The 25813-nt window shown below is 36.3% G+C and overlaps 1 protein-coding gene and 1 pseudogene across 1 annotated transcript; both read left to right on the top strand.

Annotated features, from left to right (window-relative positions):
* Positions 1 to 304: 304 nt before the first annotated feature.
* On the top strand, positions 305 to 416 carry LOC148783234 (U6 spliceosomal RNA; annotated as a pseudogene).
* A 6884-nt stretch (positions 417 to 7300) lies between these two features.
* Positions 7301 to 24372, top strand: LOC18440997 (Uncharacterized conserved protein (UCP012943)). The gene is made up of 4 exons (XM_006851127.4): positions 7301 to 7720; positions 17104 to 17305; positions 23405 to 23501; positions 23694 to 24372. Exons 1-4 carry the CDS (start codon positions 7356 to 7358, stop codon positions 23981 to 23983), a joined length of 954 nt encoding a protein of 317 aa, XP_006851190.1. The 5' UTR covers positions 7301 to 7355; the 3' UTR covers positions 23984 to 24372.
* The last annotated feature ends 1441 nt before the right edge of the window (positions 24373 to 25813 follow it).

The following is a 25813-nucleotide window of genomic DNA, read 5'->3' as shown; positions in this document are numbered from 1 at the left end:
AATATCTTTTTCTTTTTTTTTTCTTTGAAAAGAATCATCTTGTTATAATTAGATTGATACCAAAATTTCTAATCATAAAAAATCTCCTAAGTAAACTTTTTGCCTGATGGAATAAATGTATACCATACTCCCAGGAGGAGCACAATATACACTCTCTTTATTTCTGGGTCGTGATCAAAGTGGTGATCCCATAGGTGGCGAGAGAATAAAGTTCATGTTGTCCACTGGAACAATTTTTAGTCCCACATCTAAGGTTTCGAATAAAATGTATCACTGTATAGTGTTTTTCCTGGAAGATCTTAGTGTCTTTTTGGAGACATTCAATAAAATTGAAACGATACAGAGAAGATTAGCATGGCCCTGTCATCTCTTGCGCAAGGATGACACGCACAAATCGAGAAATAGTCCAAATTTCTTTTTATAAATACCTTCCTACCCCTCAATAAAGCTGTTTCATTTTTTAGGCTTACAAAGGGCCATGACCCCTTGGCAAAGATGCCATGCACGAATCAAGAAATAGTCCAAAATAACTTTTTATAAATATCATATCCACCTCTCTATAAAGTTAATTTAATTTTTAAGGCCTACAAAGGTCCTCTAAGATTAATTAATATTTTTTAGGCCTACAAAGGGTCCACATCATTTTCCTCCCCTCTCTAAAATTGATATAACTGTTTTTTTTGGGGCTTAAAAGGGGGTCCAAATCTTTTTGACGGATTCCCTTCTATTCCTCATCTAAAATCAAATAAATATTTTGGGCTTATTAATTGAGGATTGGTAAATTATCGTAATCTGCCCTCGGATAAAACAGGCTCAAAATGCTACTTATCGGTCTCAAGGAATCTCGTTTCTGGGAAAGTTAGGGTTCCAATAGTATGAAACACCATTCCAAAGATAGGATGGTTTGCTTGGCTGCAACTGTTGGCAAAGTGTCGCACCCCATTGACACAGGGAATGCCCTTGAGATCCTTCCAACAAGCAACCCATATGAAATGAGTCAGGAAAGGGCCTTACCCTTGAGAAGGAACCTCTTGAAGAAAGCTTCCCTTGAAAAGAGCCTTGTTTTTGGGGTCCATGCCAATTGTAGGCAAGCAGCAAGGATCAATCAAAAGAAATAAAAAAAAGAAGGCAGAATTCCCTTATAAAACCTTGTCATAAGGGAATTTTAATGCTCATGGCACTATGTCAGGGGTAATGCTAAGACTTGTCGGATCCTGTATTTTGTCAAGCTGGAATAGGATGATTGTGTATGTTTGAGCCATGTATAATAAATGAACAAAGGGGTCAAGCTATTGATTCCTCCCAGGGCTCAAATATACACTACCACTTTGGGAGTGATCTTTCAGTCATCTGTGAAAGACTCAAACATTGCCTTGCCAGTCAACCCTATAGTGCATTGTAGAGGTCCGTGGCAAATTAGTTGAGGGTGTTCAATCCTATTGCACTTTGTTGCAATCAATTTGGGCCACTATTTGGGCTTGCTTTTTTATTTCTGTATCTCTTCATCACTCAAAACACATTTTCCTACTTTTCATTCTATTCCAAAAGCAGTAAGAAGAATCAACTATGGCATCCATATCGGGAAGATAACTGTCGCAGAGCTGGTGTGCTGAGATAATCTGGAGTATAGGCTTGACCGGCTCTATACTTATAATTTATGAAAAAAATTCATTTGGCCTCTCAAACTGGTGTATCAACTGAGCTAGTATCTTAAGAAGCTTTTCGGTGACATCACTTAACGAAAGCAAGAATATTTGAGTAACAATAGCATCAAACTCAACATATTTTGCACAGGTATAAGCTCAGACATCCATCTTTTGCTATGAGATCATAAGAAAAATATAACACTTTTTGGGTGATGTATGGTTAAGATCTATTTTCGGAAATGCCTCCCATCTAAAACTATCTAGGTAATTTCAAGAAAATGTCAACTGTTGGGTAATGTATTTAGTGAAAGGTTTCTATTCTTGCCCTACAACATAGCGTCAGAGTATTTTAACAAGCGAGCCACTCACCATTTGGTCTTAGATCTGACGTGTCAGAGTATTTTATATTTAATTTTTTTATACATATTGTACGAATATGAAATTTGGTATGTGTCATCTTCTCATTGGAGTGCTTCTACAAAAAAATATTTAAAATAATTTTTCGATAAAATATAATGACCAAAATAACATTGAAACTTTTTGGGGTATTTTGGTTATTTTATTTTATTAGAGATATGTTTTTTATATTTTTTACATGTGCGAGTTTAATAGAGGAGTTGACGCCCAAAATTTGGTTTCAAAATGTTTTATATAAAAAAATTTAAAAATAAAATAGTGTAGAAACATGATATTGTGATTGGGGCAATCTTGGACATCCATTCAAAATGGACGGTTGGACAAGTGGAAGTATATAAGTTCTACGTTGTAAGGGAAGCATAGAAAGATTGCCATGTATTTATTACCACATACAGTAAAAAACAGAAAATGTATTTGTTATGTGACTGCCTAACCCAATTCATGCCCACCGAGGGCATGGATACTTGTACTTTATTATTTATGGTCCAATCCTATGTTGGTATGTTGTATGTCTTGCGTGTTAGCATGTGTCCAAGCGTACTACACAAATAGAGATTCCTCAGACACAATCAGTTAGGGATTTAATTGACGAGCTAGGTGTAATGTTCCCTACTTGAGTTTTGAGAGTGCGAGACTGTTTATATCAGTCTGGCCTTCAAACGAGGCAAAGAAGTCAAAATTTGTGCATGTTTGGGCCCTCGTTAGTATTCGTTTTCCCTATTTTTACTAACGATCAAACAAAAGAGTCTCTTAATGCCTTCAAAGTGATCGTTTCACGATTTCTTAACTTTTATTGATAACTAAGAAAAGAAAATTACATCATTAGAAATAACAAGAGAAGGTAAGGACATACGACCCTTAGCTAAAGCATCGGCCGCATGATTTGCTTCACGATAAACATGGGTGAAGGAAACTGTGAATGAATCTACCAAATCCATAACCTGCACTATATAGAGCGTAACTCCCAGAGAATTTTCTGCTCTCTATTACACCATTTAATCACAATTAAGGAATCCCCTTCTATCCAACAGTTATTACGAAGATTCCTATCAAGGAAGATTTTCACCCCACACGGTAGAGTATTCAGTTCAGCATAATTGGTTGCTTGAACACCTTTTGGACCAGCATAAGAAAAAAGAATGTTACCCGATCATTTCACGATTTCTTTACCAAGAGAGTATACAATGGGACTACAGTCATCCGACATGTATGATTGTCGACGCCAAGGTTTTGAAAATCTCTGATGCAGATTGGAATCACCTTATTCGGATTGGAAATTGTTCCACCTGATCTGGTTCCCTGCATATATTTGGAATTGGCTGACTCCCTCTTTTGAATCAGCCAGCTCTCTGCCAAAAATGGCCAATCCTGTTAGTGGTCGGCCGGTTGTATTAAACCAGCACTGGCTGACATGAGGCTACCACGTATTGTTATAGGTATTTCAACTGGTTTTGGAACTTGTACAATTTCTAAAATATTCTTTAAGAATAATAGTGGAAGCCCACCAAGCTTTATAGGAACCTGTGAATTTACTACATTACCCGACACATTTTTCCCAATGTTGTGTGAGCACAGCTCACTAACTTGCTTATGTGATTACCAATTACACACTCCACTTATGGGTGGTAATGGGTTGGGTATGAGTCGGGTCCGGCTGGACCCGGAACCTGACCCAAATAGATTCGAGTCCAGGTTTTGGACCTGGGCACGATTCGTCGAGTCCAAAAATTGGACCCATAGCCGTACCTGTTAGGTCTCGGGTCCATTGTCACCCTCACTATGAGATTTTTTTTTTGCACCTTTTTTTTACTATCATATACCCTTATTATTGACAACAAGGTCACAATCGCCTGCTATTAGATTTCAAATCGTGTGATTTGTCATTTAATAAATAAAGATGACTACTAGTTCTAATTATATACGATCCTTACTACACCCAAATGAATAGGGCTTAAAGTAAAGTATTTTATCTCTAACAGTTTACAAGTACAGATCGGGTATGGTCGGGTTCAACTGGACCCGAATCCGGACCCTTATAGTGTTCGGGTCTAAGTTTTGGACCCAAACCTGAGCCACGTGGTCTAAATGCTAGCATATCTTGCATCTTTATCACAACTATTACTCATACTAAAATACTACTATTCCATAGTAGAAAAGAAGTGGCTTCAAACCCCACTTAGGATTAGCAATGGCCTGTTGGCGTGGTTGGGTCCTTTCAATTCAGCATTAGGGCTGGGATATAAAATCTTGCCCAAGGGCTCAGGCAAGGCAAACCATCTGGCTAGGCTGGGTTGGCACTATAAGGAGTGGCCCGGGCTGGGCTTGGGCAAGCCCGGCCCATTGCATGCCATATTCTCAGTCACCAGTTATTAATATTGAAGGATTTAAATTTTGCTAAAATAATGTTTTAGGTACAAATGATATCATATCATAATCATCCTATTAGTGTTTTAAAACTCATTGAGCGGACTTGCGAGTAGCTGCGTCGGCTTGGACCTAGCAGGACGCAGTCCAAGTCTCATCTAGACTCGAGCGAGTTGGTCTAGGTGCCCATGTTTTAAATTTTTCACCTAAACATAAAGATAAAGATTTTCTTTTAACTTTTTTAATGACATTTAATTCATATCCAAGCCCCATTTCGAGCAATTGGACCAAAATCAATTGATCTTGTCCTCAAAAGCATGCTTTTGGTAAAAAAAATTTGCCTTTGGGCTAGATTTTCTAAAAATAAAAATAAATCTTGCAATCTCTCTCAAATTTCTCGATCAAATTATCTCAAATTTGATTCAAAATGCTAGTCTTGGATCCTTCTCAACCATCCCTATATAAATTTGTTAGATCCAAAACCAAAATAGAAGAAATCAAATATTCGTGTGTTGGGGGTTTTTTGAACTTGAAATTGAAATTCTTTAATTTATCTCTTACTTTTTACCAAGTTAGCTCAAATTTTGTCATAAAATATTACTATCATTCTGATCTACAGAAAGTTCCTATTCTTTTTTTAAGTTAAAACAAATAATCTCTCATGAACTACAAAAAGCTAATATACTTTTCTTAAGTCAAAACAAATAATCTCGAATTTCAATGTTTTGTTCGAAAAAGCTCATACAAGGTTGGCATCTTAAAATGTAGAATTAAAGTACACTTAAAAATCCCTTGAAAAAAGTTGTTTTGATGTTGGAATAATAGCTAATTGATTATCTTGATATTGAGATGTATGAATATGGAAAAAATAAAGATCTCAATCATAAACTATATATTGTCTGTCAGGTTAATATGGAAGGTGTATATTGTAATTTGTATATTTGGGAAGGTTAGATACAATATCTTGTATTTATAAAAAGTTTGAGTATAGTATAGGAATCTGATATTTATTTCTATTCTGGTTATCTGTAATTTGTCTATAAAAGGCAAGTCTGTATATTTATACGATTAATAGATACTGAGTCTCTTCAGAGAAACCTGATACTCTTCACATGGTATCAGAGCCAGAGTTCATCTTAGTTATGTCCATTCCTCATCCCTGAAGCATTGTCGCTGATTTTCAAGACGAGTCTGTTGCTCACCCAGTCGGTGTAACTTCTATCGAGTTGTGTTTTGACTATCTGCTGAGTCGTATTTCTACTCTTTGATCTGTCTCTCTGCCAAGTCGTCTTTTGAGTCTCTGATCTGTCTTTATGCCGAATCGTGTTTCGACACTCTGAACTGTTGGATCTCCCCCTACTCTGATGTGACCATCTGTTCTTGAGGCCATCTGTTCATGAGGCTTGCTGGTTTGTTGCTAGTCGTATCTGCTCTATTCGAGCCTCTTGTTTTTTAGGCTTGTTGATCAGTTCTTGCTTTCTGTGCTTGTTGATCAACCAATCTGAACATGGTAACCACTACTTCTACTGGTCATGTAATGTACCTGAAGATCCAACTACTCTTTTATGTAATTAGTGTTCAAACTCTCATAGCATCTTAAGTTTGAGGGGGAGTGTGAAAGGAAAGTATATATTGTCTATTAGGTTAGTATGGAAGGTGTAATATGTATATTTAGGAAGGTTTGATACAATATCTTGTACTTATGGTAAGTTTGGGTGTACTATAGGGATATGAGATTTATGTATATTCTGGTTATCTATAATTTGTCTCTAAAAGGTAAGTCTGTATATTAATAAATGGACATTGAGTCTTTTCGGAGAAACCTGAGACTCTTCACAAGTAGCACATATTTCAACATATTATTCAGACTGTCTATTTTCAAGATTTTCATATGCTTATATATTAATTTGATTTCCACCATATTTTTGTTTAAATTTTATAATTAGAGATGAAAATAGATTCTCACACCATCTTGAAAATTTTCGACATCAAAATTGCATTTTATGAGAGAGTTAGGACTTGTGCATTACTTTGCTAGGACAAACCACATATGAATTTTATTTCCACCATTTTATACAAGCCACACCTTTATTATTATTATTATTATTATTTATTTCCACCATTTTTTCCTACATGTTATTATCAAATTGATTTTTTATTTTGATTATGTTTTATAACTATTATTAGATAAAGGGTGAGGTTTGTATAAGGTGTCAACCTTATCAAAACTGTGTTAAAAATGCATTTTTGGGGCTGCAAAGCTTTGTGATGATATGAAAAATCTTTTGTTGCCACCAATTATGAATTTTAAAGTTTCAAAATTGTTGACGATCAAGCATATTTATAAAACATTTGAAAATCTTGAAAATGGACAGTTCAAAAAAAGTGTTAAAAGATGAATTATTTTTCATACTAAAAATCCCTTTTTTTCATATCTATAAATCCGAAGGTCGAGATGATCGATTTGAGGGTTTTCAAGCATAAAAACAATCTTTTCTACTAGTATTTTTAAGTGCACCATAGTCGTACAATATAAGTGCACCATAGTCGTACAATATAAGGTTGACACCTTATTATATAAACTTCTTCCTTATATAATATAAGATTAAATTCAATTTTAATGCCATATTTCTTTATATTTTAAACACCGTTTACCATTATTAATACCAACCTCTCACGATCTGCGTAAGATGTCCGCTGTGATTTCCCATTATTACTGTCAACCTGCCAAGATCTCGAAAGATTTCGGCCGGAAAAATATCCACCATATCCCGTTGTACATTTTCATATTTAACCGGACATACCATACCCCGTGTCTTTTTCACATTCTGGTTTTGGATAAGAATTGGACACGCCAGACTCTCCATTTCTAGTGGTAAGGGTGGGTGTTCATTTCTGTGTTTCTAGGGTTTTTCATCTGAAACAACGATGGGAGGAGGCGCCATTAGATCAGCGTCCAAGTTCGCAAGCTTTGGTCTCAATGGAAGTATCAGAGGAGCATCTGTTGTTCCTGTTGCTGAAAAAGCAGCAGCTGCTTCTTCAAGGAAAGCTTCGAGAATATCGACCACCGGTTTGTCATCGGCTTCAGAAGATGGAAGATCGAATCCTCTGGTTTTAACACCTCAGAACAAGCCGGAGACTACGGGGTTTGGTAGATCTTCATGGGAGGTTGAGGACTGGGAATTTGCAGGAGTTGAAGAAGAGTATCCATTGCCTAGGGTTGTTTTTGGTTCGGCGCCCACTCAAAAGGAAGTGGAAGAGGCGGCTTCTGATCTCAAGGATGCCTTTGAAAAGTACTTTCTTTTTCTTATTTATTTGGTTATTGATTCATTTGTTTCTTTATTTAAGTTTTTTTAATTTTTTTATTGTTTTGATTTATCGGATTCTTGTGTTATGCGAGTATTCATCGTTTTCTCCCAATTTTTATGTTTATGATGTTTCCTGAAAACTACATGAAGAAGAAAAAATGTCATTTTTTTGTTTTCAGTCGTTTCTTTTGCCTGATGAATTTCTTATTTTTGAATTTAAATTTACAGTTCTGCTTTTTCCTGTTTTTGAGAAGTCTCCACATCCCAAAAGTGTTGCTTTGTAGCCATGACTCTCAAACGAGGAGACTAATTAAATTACTCTTTGTAACCATCCCAAAAATTTAGGGCATTAGTGGAACTCTATTTATACCTGTTCAGTGTACAGAAGCAAATGATCTCATTACGTGATTAGTAGTTAAGGATTTCATTGATGATTTGATAGGCAAATCTCTGGATTATGCTGATCATTCTTTTCCTATGTCTTTGCTTTTCCTGTTTAGCTGGAATCAACTCATAAATTTTCCCTCTATTATGATAATATTTTGTAATAAGTACCATGCTATAGAGATATATCTTGATTTTTGCTGATAATTAATTTTTTTATGGAATTAATCAGTAACTAATAGTATTTTTCGTAGGGACCCGGCCATGGGTTGTATCCTTGGATTGGGGTGCGGTGCTAGTTAAATGGATGGATGTTTCTTAAAGGTTGCCTAGATGCTTGGCTGAGAGACTGTCAATCTTGCAACCAAACTAAAACAGACAAAAGGTCTGGAGGCACAGTAATACCCATAAGCATTGATTTAGCCATGCTGAGTTCATACCAGGCGCTAGTTTGAACAGCCTGAGGAAGAGCCAAAGCCTATCAGCTTCAACATTGGAGGCATCGCAAGAAACAAGGGTGCCATGCACATATTGGAGATGGCAAATTATGTTGTCTACTCCTTAAGATTTGAAGCTAGGGAGAAAACCTCGATGGTGGAGTCTAGGGGGTGACCTACTAAAACCTTGCCAACATTCACAAAGAGGAAAAGTGATATAGGATCGGCCTTGTCAACGCTTCTGGTGGTGGAGAAGCAGCCCTTCGGAGAGTCACTAATAAGGATGGAAAAAGAAGCTCAAGTGACACAACTAGAAATCCGTTTTCTCCCTTTTAGGTCATAGCTCATTATGTAGAGTATTTTATTAAGAATGGGCGAGTACATATGGTCCTAAACTTTTTACCAATCCGATTTAAGAATTAGGCTAGGTATTTTGGACAAATGTCTAGAGTGGATTGCTTCTCCTCATTTAATTTTGGCGACTGTGGACAAAACCACTTTGGTTGAGAGAGATGATATCTTCCAGGACAGGTCTTGTTGTCTGGACCTTAGACAATATTAGTATGAAGAACCGAGGAGACCAACGAGTCTGAAATCTTTAATATCATTTGATCCCTCAAAGTTTGGGACTAAAGTGATGAAAGTGGCATTCATCTGTTTACTAATGATGCCCCTGTGATAGCATTCACTAAAAAAGTGAGGATAACAGGGGAAAGTGTCTCAAAATTTGGAAAAATAATAACCGAGAAACCATCAAGTCCCGGTGCTATATCTTTTTGAGATCGGAGATCGCCTGGAGATTCATCAAGCTCTAAAGGTCTTTGGAGCCAACCCGCTCTATCTAGGATGAAAGAGAGAAAGGAAAGATTTGACATGTGGGAAAAAGGACCAGGTTGGGGGGAGAATAGGTTCTGAAAGAAGGAGATGATGGCTGAATCTACAGTAAGGGTATCCTCAAAAGATTGCTGTCCTAACAATATATGAGTGATTGCACCGGTCTGACACCTGTCCCCTACAATAGGGGTATACTTAGAAAGAAAGCTGCTTGATTCTGGATCGTTGGAACCATAATAGTTCCTCTTCTTTGTGTAGGTCCATGTAATTCAATTGAACCTCCCATCTTCCAGTAGATTCAGAAGAGTTAAGAGCCCTAAAACTCTTCAACGGTATCATGTTCATTGATTATGTGAGCAAGGAAGTCTTGACCTTGTTACTGGAATCCTTGCCATAATTCTGTACTATAACTGTCTATTGCCTTGATAATGTATGAGTTCGCTTGAATAGGTCACTCCTGAGAGAAAAAGAATGTGAAAGAAAGCAGCTCAAAAGAGATGGGGCATACCTTTCTATTGCAATTTCTCACACATGTGAGGTTGTGCCACATTTCTAATCGAGATTTTTTTTTGAGAGTGTGTCTACATGAGATTCTTATGATAATAGCAGTGGAGATTTGTGTTTTGGAAAGATAATAGATATTAGTTGGAATCTGGACTTTCTTTGATGAATGGCAAGAAGCTTTGCTAAATAGCCTTTTTGAGAATTTGAAACCTGGACTCATTTTATGATTGGAAGCAGTCTTTAATTAAAATACTTTCCCTATGAATATGGGATGTCAAGATTAAAGCTTGATCAAGCATCTTCTGACGAGTGCACTGGAGCGGAAAAATGGCCTTCCAAGATGTTGGAAAATGAATAGGATTCTATGAGCCATACATTGCATAATGTAGTGTGGAATTGATAGAGTTGGTCCTGGAGATATTCACAAATACATATAAGTGAATAAGACCTAAAAGATAAATATGACCTACAGCTCCTATACCAATATTTGACATTGTACAACATGTTCATATTTGGTGTAGCTGACAGTGATCACATAAATTTAGTTATTTGCTGGGTGGCCTAATTAATATAATGCTACATAGAGGTATGAATCTGAGGAAATTATGTTTGAGATTTGTATTTGGAGATCAGGTTTGAATATTAAAATTTTCAGTAATTTGAATAAAAGACATTACATTGCTTTCTATATATTTAGATTTTATATTATCCTGATGTGTGTTATTCCGTGCACACTTGGCTGTCCATCTGTAGTTTATATATATGAATATCATGACTTATGACCATCTCAAAGAGCTTCTTAGCCATACCCAATTGGTGATCTTAGTATAGCCTGTGATCATTAAGGTCCATGAGTATGCATCTCTCATGGGCATGGACACTTCTTTGACATGGTCGTTATTCATGTATGTTGATAACATGCATTCCATGATATTATATTGTGTGATGGCAATGAATTGAAGAGCCGTGATTGCATGAGTCATTTTTTCAAATAATGCGACTATGTCCCATAGCTTGCCGGCTTTGTCATAATTGGTGATCTTCAGGTTTTGAGAGAAGAGGAAGCCTCCCCCCATTTCTTGTCCCTTTGAGGTGTTGGACTGGAATGGAGGGTTTATCTTTTCTGATTAGACCAAAACGTAAGGAGTTTCTCTTGCTTAATTGGGCCTTGCTAAGGAACACAGGCAGCAGCTTTGGTTCCTTGGCAATGTTTTTCTCTCTTTACTCTTTACTGTATCACTATCATAATAATGCCAGGGCTTGTTATTGTTTCTCTTATTTTTAATCCAGAGGGACCTAAATGCCTTAAATAATATGAGAGGGAGACTGCCCAGAATGTGTGTGTGTGTGTAGAGGGAGAGATGAATGTACTGATTATTCCAAGACCATGGATGGAATAAACTGAAAGAGTGAGAAGCACCCACATGTCTAAGTAAGATAGAAGCCAAAATCTAAACAGTGTATAGACCATAGACTATAGAGAAACCAATTGGACTTAAAATAAAAGACAGTAATAGAAAGAACCCAAAATGCCTGATAAATAAGAGAGAACCCGAATGCACTTGCCAATATTCCAAGACCAGGATCAACAAACTCGATTCAGCACTCCCAAAAGACCTGCAACTCAAATTCCATGGACTATCTCTTTACCGCCCAATTCTCTCTCTGCCCAACCCGCCACTCTGTCTCAAGGAGGCAAGGCAGGCCCACGCCCTCTTCACAGTCTCTGGCCTCCGTCGCCTAGTCTCTACTGCTCGCTTGATCACCATGTACTCTCTTTGCAACGACCTCCACTTTTCAAGTATCGTCTTTTTCAACCACCCCGCAAAAAATAATACATTCCTTTTAACCCACTTATTTTTGCTTATACCCTTTTTAATCAGCCAACCGAAGCTTAAGGGGTTTGGAAATCTTAAGGGGGTTGAGCAATGGGGACTTTTGGGATTGAGGTACGGAAGCAAGAAAAATGGCTTAAGTGTTTGGAGGAGAAAGATGAGCAGGAACTCTAATGGGTCTGAAATTTAGAGGTGGAGGGAGCCCCAAGAACCAGTAGGGGGGCAGCAGCTTGGGTTCAAAGCTGGGTTTTCTAGAGAGTGAGAGGTTGGCTTGCATTCTTGCAGCTGCTTTTTCATCTGTGTAGAGAGAGAGAAAGAGGGGGGGAGAGACAAAAAAATTTGACAGAGAAATTGAATCTTGCAAAATTCAACTACAACTTGAATTCTTGGGGATTTAGATATTTGGGGGTTATTTGAATAGTAAAGGATATGATTTGACTCCATCAAACAGGGTATATAAAGTAATATAATTAAAATTACAATAGATTCTCTATTCTCTTAAAATATTTGGATATCAAGGTTCTAGCAAACATACCCTTAACCTTAATTAAAAGTTCTGATTTAAGAAAATAAATGAAAGGATATCATTGACTCCTGATAACATCATGAGAGACATACAGCCCTAAGAAAACTTGTATAGGTCATTGAGATATAAGCCCTGGTAAGGTTCAAGATCATCAAATCATCAAAGTATTTTGTTTTTCTTAAAGAACGATAGATTCACATTCTTGTGGCCTCAAAGTGTGGCTATTGCCTATTTAATAACTTTACATATGATCATCCATGCAGTGAATTCAGCTAATGTTTTTTTTACCAATAGATTCAGAGAAATGGAAATTTAAAATGTATGCATTTATCTTAGGTGGGTTTGATGTGATTCTTACTTCTAACCAGTGGTTTAAAAAATAGATTGGTGCCCCGGATCAGGCTCCCAAAAAACCCATCCGGATCGGTGAATCGGCGATTTGAATTGGGAATCGGGCGAATTGGTTGGATTCAGCCTTAAAAAAGTCTAAAACAATTATTAAAATTCATTATAAATGTTGTTTTTTAATAATCCAATAAGAAATGGGGGTACTCCATTAATAACTTCCATTTTTTTGCATCAATATGTAAATATTGAGATGTTCTATGTGAATATTGAGATGTACTTTCTCTGTATGAACTGCTGTTAGTCATTAAATTTACATCACACAAAAGGTGAAGCATAGAATTATCATGGATGAAGTATAAGTCTCTAAAAATAGTTTCTAAACGTAATTAGGAGTGATGCATTATTTACTTTAATTACTTTGCAAAAATAGGTGAATACTGATACGTTTTTTTGTCTGAATGTCAATATAATTATTAATTGTTGTATAGTATTATAATATTATAAAAAATAATAATTTCCCATATAAAGTGAAATTAGAATCATATCAAAGTATTAAATATTTATTAATTCACTTTACTCATCCAAAACTATCACAACCGAACTAACTATAATATTATATAATACAATTGAAATTGTTGGTTTATATTTTATAATTATTGTACTAAACAAATAAGAACAAATCTAAAATGTCTTATAATATCATCTAACTTAAAAAATTTATTTACAACTATAAGAAGAATAATACATTATATAATTTATAATATAAATAAAGCAATAAATAAAAATACAAGTTTGATTATCAACATATAATTATTAATTATAATATTATAGTAAGCATGATTAAAAAATTATTAGAAAATGCTTCAATATCATATGATTAAAAATAAAAATAAAAGCCCCAATAAATTCTAATGTTATGATATTAAAAAATTCAAATAAATTTTATCCAAAAAAGTGAAAATAAATGTATCAAAATTCAAAGAACAATGCCTAACGACAACATGCACAATAGTTACAAAAACATAAAAATACATATAGAAATAAAATTTATCAAAAAAACCATTTTACTAATAAATAGCTAAAACTTTTATATGGCAGCAATTCATTTAATTAAAAAAATATGTTGATGAGGCTCATTGAATATGACATACTAATTTGGAAACATGATATGCTAAACAATATGCTGTTTTAGATGCTCATTAATTAACTGCTAATGAGCATGTTAATTAATGATCATATTTAGATGCTGTTTTGAGATGCTCATTAAATTTTTTAGGTGTTGTTTTGAGATGCTCATTAAATTTAGCGTCTCATTAAACAATATGCTGGCTTTTAGATGCTCATCAATTAATGGCTCCTTGCAAGTTAAAAAGATGGGAATTGTCTCACATCTCACAATGGGAGGGTAAAAGGGTCATATAAAAGCCAGGACTTTTATCTCATTCTCGGTTGGTTGTTGACTATGTGGAAAAGCTAACAGCTTTTGACAGTTACGGTAGGTTGTGTACTGAGGGTGGACGTTCCACAACGCATGTGGCGTGTGATGGGTTCTGGGGCTTACACTACGTACCTTTTATTATAAAAAAACCCTAGTTCTCACGGAGCCCGATAATTTCGGGATCCGGATCGCTCTAGGTGATTCTTGATCCGGATCGGGCGATTTCGATCCGGATCAGCGATTTTTTAAACACTGCTTCTAACCATGCACACAGTGGTGTTCTGACATTTGCTTGGACTTCAACACAACTCGGATCAGTGAGATCCCATAAATACTTCTATAGGACTAGAGATGGGACAATGCAACTTTTAGTTTTCATTGATAAGATTGATTTCAATGGGTGAAATGGCTAATGACCTAATCACTTTCCTTCACATTATTCTATTTCATACCTTACTAGTTTCAAAAAGAAATTTCTGCCCTCTGGACAGTGGCTGTGGCATGCTTGCAGCTATGAGGAGCTGATTGGTTTGCCTTCTTCTATGTTGAGAATCATTGTTAGAAAACTCGGGCGATTCCACTTGAACTGGCCTGAGTGACTTGGTCTCGGCACCTTACCAAGCCTGAAACTGCACATTTGGAAACCGCCTGAGTCTGGTTGGGTCCCAATATTTTAATTTCTTTTTGGACTCATCCGTGTCTCTGATAGAGTTGGGCTTGGGGCCCTTTTGAGTCCCAACCCAAATTCTTGTTATTCAACACTGTTAAGGATTGTCCTATTCAAATGATCCTCGGATGATGTTACCTTTTCAACTCCTTTTTCTCTATAAATTACTCTAAATAAATGACCCTTTTTTGTTCTTTGGTTCGATTTGGCCAAGGAAGCTGATATGCCCACTTGACAAAGTGAGGTAAAGTGAGGTACTCACTGGAAGCTTGTAGAGGTGAACTTTTTGGCTAAACCTGATTGGGATCACTAACACATTCCATTTTCAGGAATAACTTTTTTTTCACTCATATTTTTCTAGAAAATTTACGTGTGATAATTCCCCTAGTTTACATTGACCCTTACTGCATGAACACTAAACTGAGTTTTCTGTTGGATGTTAAAAGAGGTAAAAAAATGTTTGAGTTGCATTTGTAGCTTTTTCATGGCATAGTCTCACCATTTGATGCTTTTAGCTAGCTCCCCCCCCCCCTGTTCCTTTCTACATGCTCATGCATGTGCTGGCACGCATGTGCACTTGATATAATTTTCACTACAGAATGGATATAATGACAAGGGATTAGAGATGCAGGTCAATTGAGGCATTCCTCTCATGGTCAGAGCACACTTCCAATTCAGGCTGCAGTCATCTTACATATAAATTAATATAGCTGAGTGAAGACTTTGATTACAAAGGATTATAATCTAAAGTTTTGGATGTTTTCTGGTTCCATTACATACTCAATCCATAGGTTCCCTAGAATGCCTCTTGATGTATCATTGTATGTATATATCATTGGTCAAATGTTAGTTCATGTTTGCAACCAAATACTATTAATTAAGAAGTGTTTAGAATGGAAAGAAAATTATGTAGCCTGAACTCAAAAAATTGTAGAAAGAATGTAGTGAAGTAAAAACAATGAAATATGTATGTCTTACCTTATACTGCAATTATTTTCCTTAAACCTAGTGTATCAAAAAGCGCTAGGCAGGTCCTAGGCGGCCGAGGGGTCCAGGCCGCCTAGCTCCTAGGCAGGCGCCCAGAACCTGGGCGGATGCCAGTTGAAATTTGAAAAAAAATAAAAACCATACCAAATTATTACCAATATAATACCATATTCCAAGTTGAAAAAAAAAACAGATAAACGTTGAGAAGAGAATTTTGATAATCCATATTGTTAAAACAGTAAACTGTAAAACCATACAAATGTAGGTAGGATATAAAAGTCAACACTCAACACAACAGAAATTTAGAAAATATACAGTATAAGTTAACACTCATAACTCAACACAATAACGCTCGTCCTCTTCTGTTTTACAAAATATACATATATAAGGTAAGAATTTGGTATGGTTTGTACCTGTACTTCCAAGGGGCAACATCCCCTTTAATAACGCTCGTCCTCCTTTGTTTTATCATTTGGTTTTGGGTTGTACCTATACTTCCAACCCGGATTATTTTTTCTAGGAGTAGCAGAAATAGATCTGTGACAAGAATTTTCTTCTTGTTTTTGTTTTGCATAACTTATAAATTGCTTAATCTCCTCTCTGATAGCTTCAGAAACATTTTTACAAGAGCCAACATCCCCCTTTAATACCGGCAAATGTTTCTTAAACCAGTTTATGCCTCCTTTTGTATTTTTTTCATAAAAATTCCATCGAACTCAATGTTTGTCATTTGGATTCGGGTTGTATCCATATTTCCAACCCGGATCTCCACTTCAACTAACTCCTGAAGAAGACATCTCAAAAGAAAACAAGCAATCTAAAAGTTGCTCTCACTTTGGTTGCTCGAATTCCAAACTTTGAGAGACACTTTGATGATTCGATGTAATGAAATCTAGTTTTTTGGAGGTTTCTTTCTCTCTAAAAGGGTTTCTTAGGGGTTTAGGTTTCAAATGAACCTAAAACCCATATTTCTAAACTTTTATATCTTGGAAAAAACGAAAAAAAAAAATTTTCCTCCTCTGGGCGGGGCGTAGGCCCTGGGTGGTTGCTTAGGCGGGTTCTGTATCGCTTAGGCGGCCGACCACCGTCCAGTTTGGCCGCCTAGGCTTGTGTGATGTGCCCAAGCCTTCTGGACCGCCTAGGCACTGGGCGGTCCGCTTTTTCGAACAATGCTTAAACCTAGAGTAAGTTTTAGGTAGAAGTTTAGACACTGAACGTAGTATGTGACTTATATAAGAAAAAGACTTGGAATGACTTTTTTTTGGGGTTTCTTTTGTTTCTTGTAAATTTAACAATGTTTTAATATTCTGTTCTATTTTTCTTATTATTCGTGATAAATGTGTGGTGCTTGAATGTCTTTTTCTCCACTTTCTTCCTGAAATAGTTGCATATTCGTGGATGTGTGCAGGGCTTATCTTTCAACTTCCACTACAGTAAGTTCCGAGGTCTCTTCTGATTTCATGCATGGAGTGAACTCATCAATGCCTTTTAACCTGGAAGATTCAGAGACTAAAGCATGTGTGACTAGTCAGAATGCAGTTGCATTCCCTTCAATGCAGAGTAATGTTATGCAGGCATTTTCCTTGCTCAAAGAAAATTCTGACGTTCAGGTTTCTATTTTGACTTTTCACCATTTTGTTTCCTTTACAGAATAGTGCAATAGAGTTTTTTGTTGTAGCTTTTCTGCATTAACTAATTGTATTTATATTTTTCCTTTATAGAATGGTGCAATAGAGATTTTTGCGGTATCTGTATTAACTAATCATATTTATGTACTTTTTCATCAATCATTAAAGGCACAACAGCTAAATATGCTAGCATGGAGGAAGTTGACTTTATTTTTTTATAAGAAAATGAAATTAGTTTATTTTTTGGGTGTGGGTCTCTTTTAAAGAGACTTGTATTGTCATTACTAAGCAAATTGATGTTATTCACAAAGGGTGTATATGACATGTTGTCAAAGTCATGCATGAAACCAAGTTTCATCTGTTTATGTTTTTTGTCACCTTGTAAAAGGGTTTTTGGCAGTGTTGTCAGATTCTTCTTAGCTTCGGCCGAAGAGGCCGAAGTCTTCGAATTTTAGGCTTAGATTGAAGCGAAGCGAAGTCTGGTGCTACTGCTTCGGTCGGTTTCGGGTCGATTCGGCCAAAGCAAAGAAATGCTTTTTTTTAAATTAACAATAAAACAAGAGAGAAGGAGAACTATATATATATATATATATATATATATATATATATATATATATATATATATAGCGAGAGAGAGAGAGAGAGAGAGAGAGAGAGAGAGAGAGAGAGATAAACCTTCTAAAATGAGATATTTACAATACTAAAAAAATCATATTTGCAAGCCGGTCAATGGCAGCAGCAGAGAAAATGATGACCTGAGAACCAACTCTATCCAACCAAACCCCATTGCACAATCTTTGCAAATTCTCAGCCACTGATTCTAAAGTCAAAACCCTAAAGCTCACAGCTGTAGCAGGCCGCCATGTCCACATTTACCCCCAAGTCCACCACAGTGCCCATTTTGCCCCCCATCCCAGACAAAATTTCCTGATTTCTCAGGTAAATCAGGCTTCCTAAATGGCTTAACCTTATGCAATATCAGTATATTTCCATGGGACTTTGAGGAATTCCAAGATCAGTGAGAGAATATAGGAAAGGGTACTTTTAATCTCTTGATTGTGTTTGCAAATATCCGCAAAGATGGGGGATATTTTTGGCAATCAAAGGGAGGAATTGGGGTTGCAGGTTAGGGTTTGGGAGTTTTGGGATTGGATTGGGTTGGGGTTTGAGGAGAAGAGGAGGAAGATGCGGACGAGACAGAGGAGGATGAGAAGGAGCTTTGAAGTGAGGGTTTTTCTCTCCTCCAGGAGTGAGCCACATAGAGCTAGAGACAGAGAGTGGCAAACTAGATCTAGTTCTTGGCTTTGGGCTTTTTGCAGTCTTTGATGTTTATTCATAGAACGTGAGAGAACCTACAGAAATGCCCCCGGCTATATATCTTCCCCCGAACCGGCTGAAGCACCAAATTGCTTCGTTTTTCTGAGTAAACCAAAGAAGATTTCGAAGCGAATATGACATCGGTTTTTGGTCTCCTTTAGCTAATAGGACTTTTAGGGTTGTGTGATGCTTTAAAGAAGTTATTTCATGTTTGAATTGCTTAAAAGGCTTTTTTTTTTTTTTTTTTTTTCAGTCATTGGCATTTGTAGGGAGTTATGTGAACACCAAATGGGCATGTTGCGTAGGCCTATTTCTGTTTGTGGTTAGAGTTGTTTCGGCATCTGGCCCAAAGAAAAAAAGTGTTGTTTTGGAAGATCTAATGATAATTTATTGTGAAGATCGGATAAATTTTTTCAATTTTCTGGGTTTTCTTGCTCATGTGTGAAGTGTGCCATGTGTAAGATTCATTTAACTTGGGTTGCCCCAGCTAGTGGATCTCCTGTCCATCTTTCTCGAAGATCATATGGTGATTATGCAGTTTCATCAATTTCCTGGACCTAGTTTCGAGAAATTTTTGATTAGTAATTCATGTCATCCTTCTGCTGACTGATTTGAAAGTTTTGGCCACAGGTCAGTCATTGCGAATTTATGAATTTTTTGTGACATTTCACATGATATCTATAATTGTCATTGGGTAATCTCTTTAAATAGTTTTATATATTTTTTGGTGATCCAGTCACATGCCTACCTTCAAATAGTGTCGAGAAATGTGATTTCAATACTGGAAATCTTTGTGATCGCCTTAAAATATAATTTCATATTTATTTATAAAGTTTAAAATTTCAAAAACAGTGTAGATCGACATATCTATGAAAACTTGAAAATTGATGGTCCAAAAATGCGTTACAAAATACACTATTTCCAAAACTTGAAATTCATTTTTTTTTCTCATGTCCATGCATCTTGATGTCGAGATGATCAATTTGAGGATATTTAGGCATCAAAACAACCTCTTCTAGTGAAATTTTTGAGGTAGGCTCTAATTTGATTGTTTAGAGCCTCGGCTCTATATAAACTTTTCCCTTTAATCTATGGTTAATCCTTTTCTTTTAGTAAAAACATCAATACCTTTTACGATGACAAAAATGCCCTTATTCAATTATAGCCATGGAATAAAGAAATAAGCAACTAAAATAATTTTGACAGTTCACACCACTTTCTAAATGTAGCCTATAGGATTTCGTGAGGTGTTAATCAAACCTATATATATATATATATATATATATATATATATATATATAGATATATATATATGGAAAATCTTTATATAAGGTGAAAAAGTTTATATAAGGTTGCAACCTTAAAATGTAGAATTAAGGCGCACCTCAAAAATCCATTGGAAAGATGTGATCCACCCTATGGTGGACTGTTATAGTGTTCGCCATACATAGTTTTTGAGATCCTAAGAGACATGTTTAGGTCCAAATTTTCATGCACGATTGGATTCAAAGAGCAAGATCGTGAAAGAACAGCAAAATACCGTATACAATGGTTTTTTTAAGGGGAGAAAAATGCAGTGGATGGCCCTCCATTTAAGGTGTTCTAAAATGGTTGTAGGTCAAAGTCTTGGGGCTTTGTTGAGCCCAAATTTTGTAAATCGCATCATCATTAGTAGATGAATAGTTAAATTAAAAAGAAAAAGAAAATGAATAGTTTAAATTGAGTTCTCTAAAATTTAGATCTAGTTGTCGCAATGGACCATTTTGTGTTCACTGTTGGGGCTGGTGTTTCACTTCTATGGGTGTATTATTATTATCATTATTTTTTTGAATGTTTATTATTATTATTATTAATAGTTTGGGCTTGGGCACTTGGATTTGTTGGGTGTATGACTAACTTTTGTGGTCCAAGGGCTCCCTTAACTGTGGTTTTGAGTTAGGGAAAATACTGTAGCGATCTGCCCTGGGTGGACCAAATCTTTTTCCATATACATATGACTAAAGATAGCATGGGGCAGTGGGATTTATTGCTGCATTTGGCATGTCATACTAAACTTCAATAAGGTTTGCTACTGAAAAACTGAAAAAAAAGCGATGACTTTTTTATAAATGGCAATGAATTCTTTTTTATTGTATTGAAAATGGAAAATGGAGTGTAATCCAAGATTGATGATGCAGCCTTGTGGGGCTATTGTGCTCATGTCATTGTGTAACTTCAAAATACTCCTTCCAATGCTTTTGTTAGCATATAGTGAGAATACAATGTAGATTATTGCATTATCTCTGTTTTAAATCCTGATTAGATTTCAAGCCTCAAATGCACCTTGCTATATATTTAGTTTTTTCCCATTTCAGATTCACTATGGCAACTTGTAATTAACACATTCAGGTAATCTTTATGGTTTGAAACTGGGTTGTAGTTGAGCAGAAGTTACCATTCTTCACAGTTTGGCCCATGATTGGTTTCTTAAGAGCAAGCAGGAAAGTTTTAGGAAAGTGTACTTTGATCCATGTGTTCATGGTAATATTACGATCTTGAGGGTCATCAGGGTTGGATTGGATGGAGAGGGATCCCATGTAACATGTTGTTAATTCAGTTGTATCTACCATTCCCCCTCCATTGCTGTCTGATCTATGGTATTGAGTGGATGATGATTATCTTTATGATCATACCATCGATCTTTTGGATTCCTTATGCCCTCCTGTGTCTCTCTTCTTGTTCAAATATGGCAACTATTTGTAAAATATTATATGGTAAGGACTGCTGAAATTTTAAGAGAAACTGGATCTTTAAGTTTAAAGTTCTGCTCAATGTTGAAGAAGTCGCTAGGCAGTGCCTAGACGATGAGGGGACTAGGCTGGCTAGGTGCCTGCCTAGCCCTGAGACATGGGGGCAGGTGCCGAGAGACATGGGAGCCGAAATGTCATATTTTTTCAGTGTTTGGTAAACCCCCCGGATATGAGTTAAAATACCTAATTTTTTAACAAGAAAGAAAAAGAAAAAGAAAACCAAACATGCATCCAATGTTCCTTAAAATGATAAAAATATTAAAGTTTAAAATCTGAAGAAAAAGCATCAAATGTTTCAAACAAGCACAATGAACAAGGTTTCAAAAAACACTAGGCGGCCTGCTGGGCGCCCAGTGCCAAGGCGGGCGCCCAAAACCTCAGATGCCCTGTAGTTTTAAAAAAATGAGAAACACCTAGCCCGCCTAGGCGCCCGCCCAGGTACATCCGCCCTGGGCGCCTGCCCAGGTACATCTGCCCTGGGCGCCACTCGCCTGAGCGCCTACATCTGCCTGTGTAGGGCCGCCTGGGTCTAGACGGGTGTATTTTTGGTCCAGTCTGACTAGGTGTACCGTTTTTTAAAACATTGACAATGAACTTATAATTCATGAAGGAAACTGAATTTCGTCAATCATCATTGCTAGCTATATCACGGCCCTTCCACCACCAGATGTATCTGAATTTGATGATGGCGCCATGCTGCCGTCACCAGAGGCATCCCCTTATTCCAAGTACTGCACATCTTCATGGGTCTCTTCTGAATCTGCCTATTCCTCATCTAATATTCTCGTGGTCCTCCTCCCTCTTATTTGTGATCTAGTGGCTCGTGAAGGGCTTTGGGGTAAACCTGCAGCATCATGAACTTGGATCCAGGTTAATTCCTCTCCAGGGAAGACTTCTTCATCATCGTCATTATCTACCACCTACTCACTAGTATCATCCATGTTATTCGGCACAATGGGGTCAATTTTATATCTCTCCATGTAATAAGTCAAATTAAGAATGTAAGTAGCCATCTGCTGTAGGTCATGGGCTGATCCACCATGATTTGCCCACTATGAAGCTAGATAATAGAAAAAAAAAAGGAAGAGAACAGGACTTAGCACTCAGAGAAAACTTGAACTTAGAGAATACTTCTAAGAATTAAATTATTAAAACTTACCTGCAGGAATCTTTGCCCTTTGCCTAACTGCCAATTCTGAGCCAAGTGACCCTATAGATAGCCTATACTTTTGTGGATCAGTTGAGACTCTTATATTGTACATCTGGGTCTTTTGTGAGTTTCATGGTGCACTCATTAATCGCTTCCATGAAGCCATTCTGAGTCTGCACTTGTGGGTCAGCATAGAAGTATGGAGGGTTAAGAAAACACCCTGCAAGATGCAAGGGCCTCACTAACTGTCTATCGCACTTGTCATCCACTATTTTCAAGAATGGGGCATATTTTTCTTCATTGTTAAATTTATTCTTTATCTCCTCTCTGGGCATCTTCATTGCCGTATAGATATGGCCCATGGGTGGTTCCTTTTCCCCATCCACCATTCTCAACACTTCCACCAATGGGGCCATAGCAGCAATTGTGAATTTAAGTCCGTTCCAAGATGAAACATCCAGTATGATATTTACAATCTCCTTCCCCTTACTAGTTTTGGCCCACTTGCTTTGGGTCCTCTCCTCTGACATACATTTTTCTGAGCTTTATTTTTTGGCTTAGAATAGATTGTAGGCAAAGAAATGCAGGTCTTGTAGCCCCAGGCCTCATCAACTCCCTCTTCTCTGAAATCACGGTTTTTTTTTATTATTTCGGAACTAATTTGTCCCTGATGGTTTCTGCATGCACAATGCATGACACATATGAAGGAATTCATGAGATTATATTTTCATAACTCTTCCTTTTTGTTCCTGAGTTCCCAACATTCTCTGTGATAAGAAAAAAGAAAAATGTAGTTCGTAACATTCTCTTATTACTTTCATGTAGAACATTGTTACCTCGCTAGCAACTGATAAATCAGTTTGGGAAGCTGTGTTGAAAAATGAGAAGGTTGTGGAGTTCTGCCAGGCACATCAGCAGAGGGGTAAGAATTACTTTCAACTGATGCTTTTTTATCATGGGTTAATACATTGGTCAATTTTCATCCAAACAGAACCAGAGCTTAATTTATCCTCAACATTTTTATGGGTTAAAAAACTGACAATAAACCTTTATTTGGACATAAGTAACCTTTTTTTTGGGTTTGCCCTGTATATCTATATTGTCTTTTTCTCAGGTGCTTCTCCCATTGAGATGGCTGAAAACCTGGGGACTGAAGAGCTCTTTAGAGAAGATGGTGATAAGCCTTTTGGAAACTGGGGAGAGAGTCTAAAGGGACTTTTTGACAATGCAAGGCTGAAGGCAATGGAGTTGATGAGCACAATATCCGAGTTTTTTCACAGTTTCCTGGGCATTGGGTCTAAGGACTCAAATGACAGTTCAGGTGTCTTCTTTAACAAAACCATAGAATACGCCTTCATGCTGGCTTTTGCTGTGATAATTGTGGTTCTTATGAAGAGGGTATAGTCTTGGAATCTTAGATTTCAATTTGCTGACACTTCAAACTTATAGTGGATTGCTGACACTTCAAACTTATAGAGTGGAGATAATTATGATGCTTTCAACTTTAGAGAGAGAGTCGCATTTAGAAGCTTCTATGGTGTGAATGCTTTAATGTCATATGCTCTGTCAGACCTCCTAAGCTCTAGTTATGTTGTACAGTGTTGTACATAGAGGAATGATGGTTTGATAATACTCATGGATGTATTGAGGGCTTGTTTGTTTATTTTTATGTTATTTGTAGATAGGGAGTAGTCCTCGCATGCGGGCCTGATTAATTTGCGTGATGCTTGGGGCCATGAATGCAGGGCTGTGCTTTTAATATATAAAATGACTCGGGAAAACGTTTGCCAGTACTAGCTGTGTATTTGTTGATGCTTTCTTGAATACTGAGAATGGATTGGAATTTGCCTGGACCTTTGGGGTATTTCCATGGGCTAGATTTTAACTTTGAAGGATCGGCTTGCATGTTTATCATTCTTATTCCCCAATTTGTACTAGAAGGAAATTTAACTTCGGAAAACGCTTATCTAAGGTTTACACCTTAAAGTGTAGAATTAAGGTACACATCATAATTAAAGCGTAGAATTAAGGTGCACATCATAACTCCATCGGAAAAGGCTATTTTGACAAAGAAAATTCATGTAACTTAACATCTCGATCAAGATGCATGGACATGGAAAACAAAATTCAAGTTCAAGAAATAATACATTTTTTTTATGATGGGCAAGCTTTTCATGCTTCTCATATAGCATAAAACTTTTATATTTCTCATTATCCAACCGTCCATTTTGAATGGAGGGTTAGGATTGCCCCAATCACAATATCCGGTTTCTACATTATTTTATTTTTAATTTTTTTTATGAACTATTTTGACACCAAATTGATGTCCATTTTTCTATCAAACTCGTACTAGCGAAAAATATAAAAAATATATTTTCAATAAAATAAAATGATCAAAATACCTTTGAAAGTTTTAGGGGGTATTTTGGTCATTATGTTTTACTGAAAAATTATTTTTAATAATTTTTATAGGTGCACCCCAATGAGAAGATGGCACCTACGAAATTTCATATTCATACAATTTGTATAAAAAAAACTGAAAATAAAATACTTTGAGACATCGAATCTAAATTCAAATAGTGAGTGGCTCTCTTGATCAAAACTGGACGGTTGGATGATAGGGAGATGATAGAACTTCTATGCTGTAGGGAAAGTATATTAACCTTTTTTTTTATGATTTGACACAATTGTTCTATTGTAGGGTTGTAACATTATGAGCTGTTTTTTTTTTATTATTATTAAATGAAAATGGGCAGGGCGTCTTTAACTTGTTGATTTACCAAAAAAAAAAAAAAAAAAAAAAAGAAAAGAAACAATACACACTACAACACATAATATGGACTTTTCAAAATATTCATGCGTATATATGTCTATGAATTTGAATCATTTTTAGAGTTTAAAATTTTATAGGTAGAGATGAAAATAAATTATCATACCATCCTAAAAATTTGACACCAAAACTTTGTCTTATAACCAAGTTTGGAGGTGCACGGTAAGGTTTGCAACCTTTTACATGCCTCACCAAAGTGAAGAAATTTTAGGGGTAAGAACGGGTTGGATCGATTACGGATTTGACTAGATCTGAATTTGGATCCAAATAGTATATGTTAGATTTAGTTCTGGATCAAAGTCCGAATAGTATACATAGGATCCGGATTTGAATTATATATATTATTTAAAAAAATTATATATATTTATAAAATAAAAATTTACAATTTACAAAAATTGGGTTGG

This window comes from Amborella trichopoda, chromosome 2, assembly GCF_054954075.1.
Source record: "Amborella trichopoda isolate Santa Cruz 75 chromosome 2, AtrichopodaSantaCruz75HAP2 v2.0, whole genome shotgun sequence".
NCBI classification, from domain to species: domain Eukaryota; kingdom Viridiplantae; phylum Streptophyta; class Magnoliopsida; order Amborellales; family Amborellaceae; genus Amborella; species Amborella trichopoda.
This window is presented reverse-complemented; position numbering and strand designations above follow the sequence as displayed.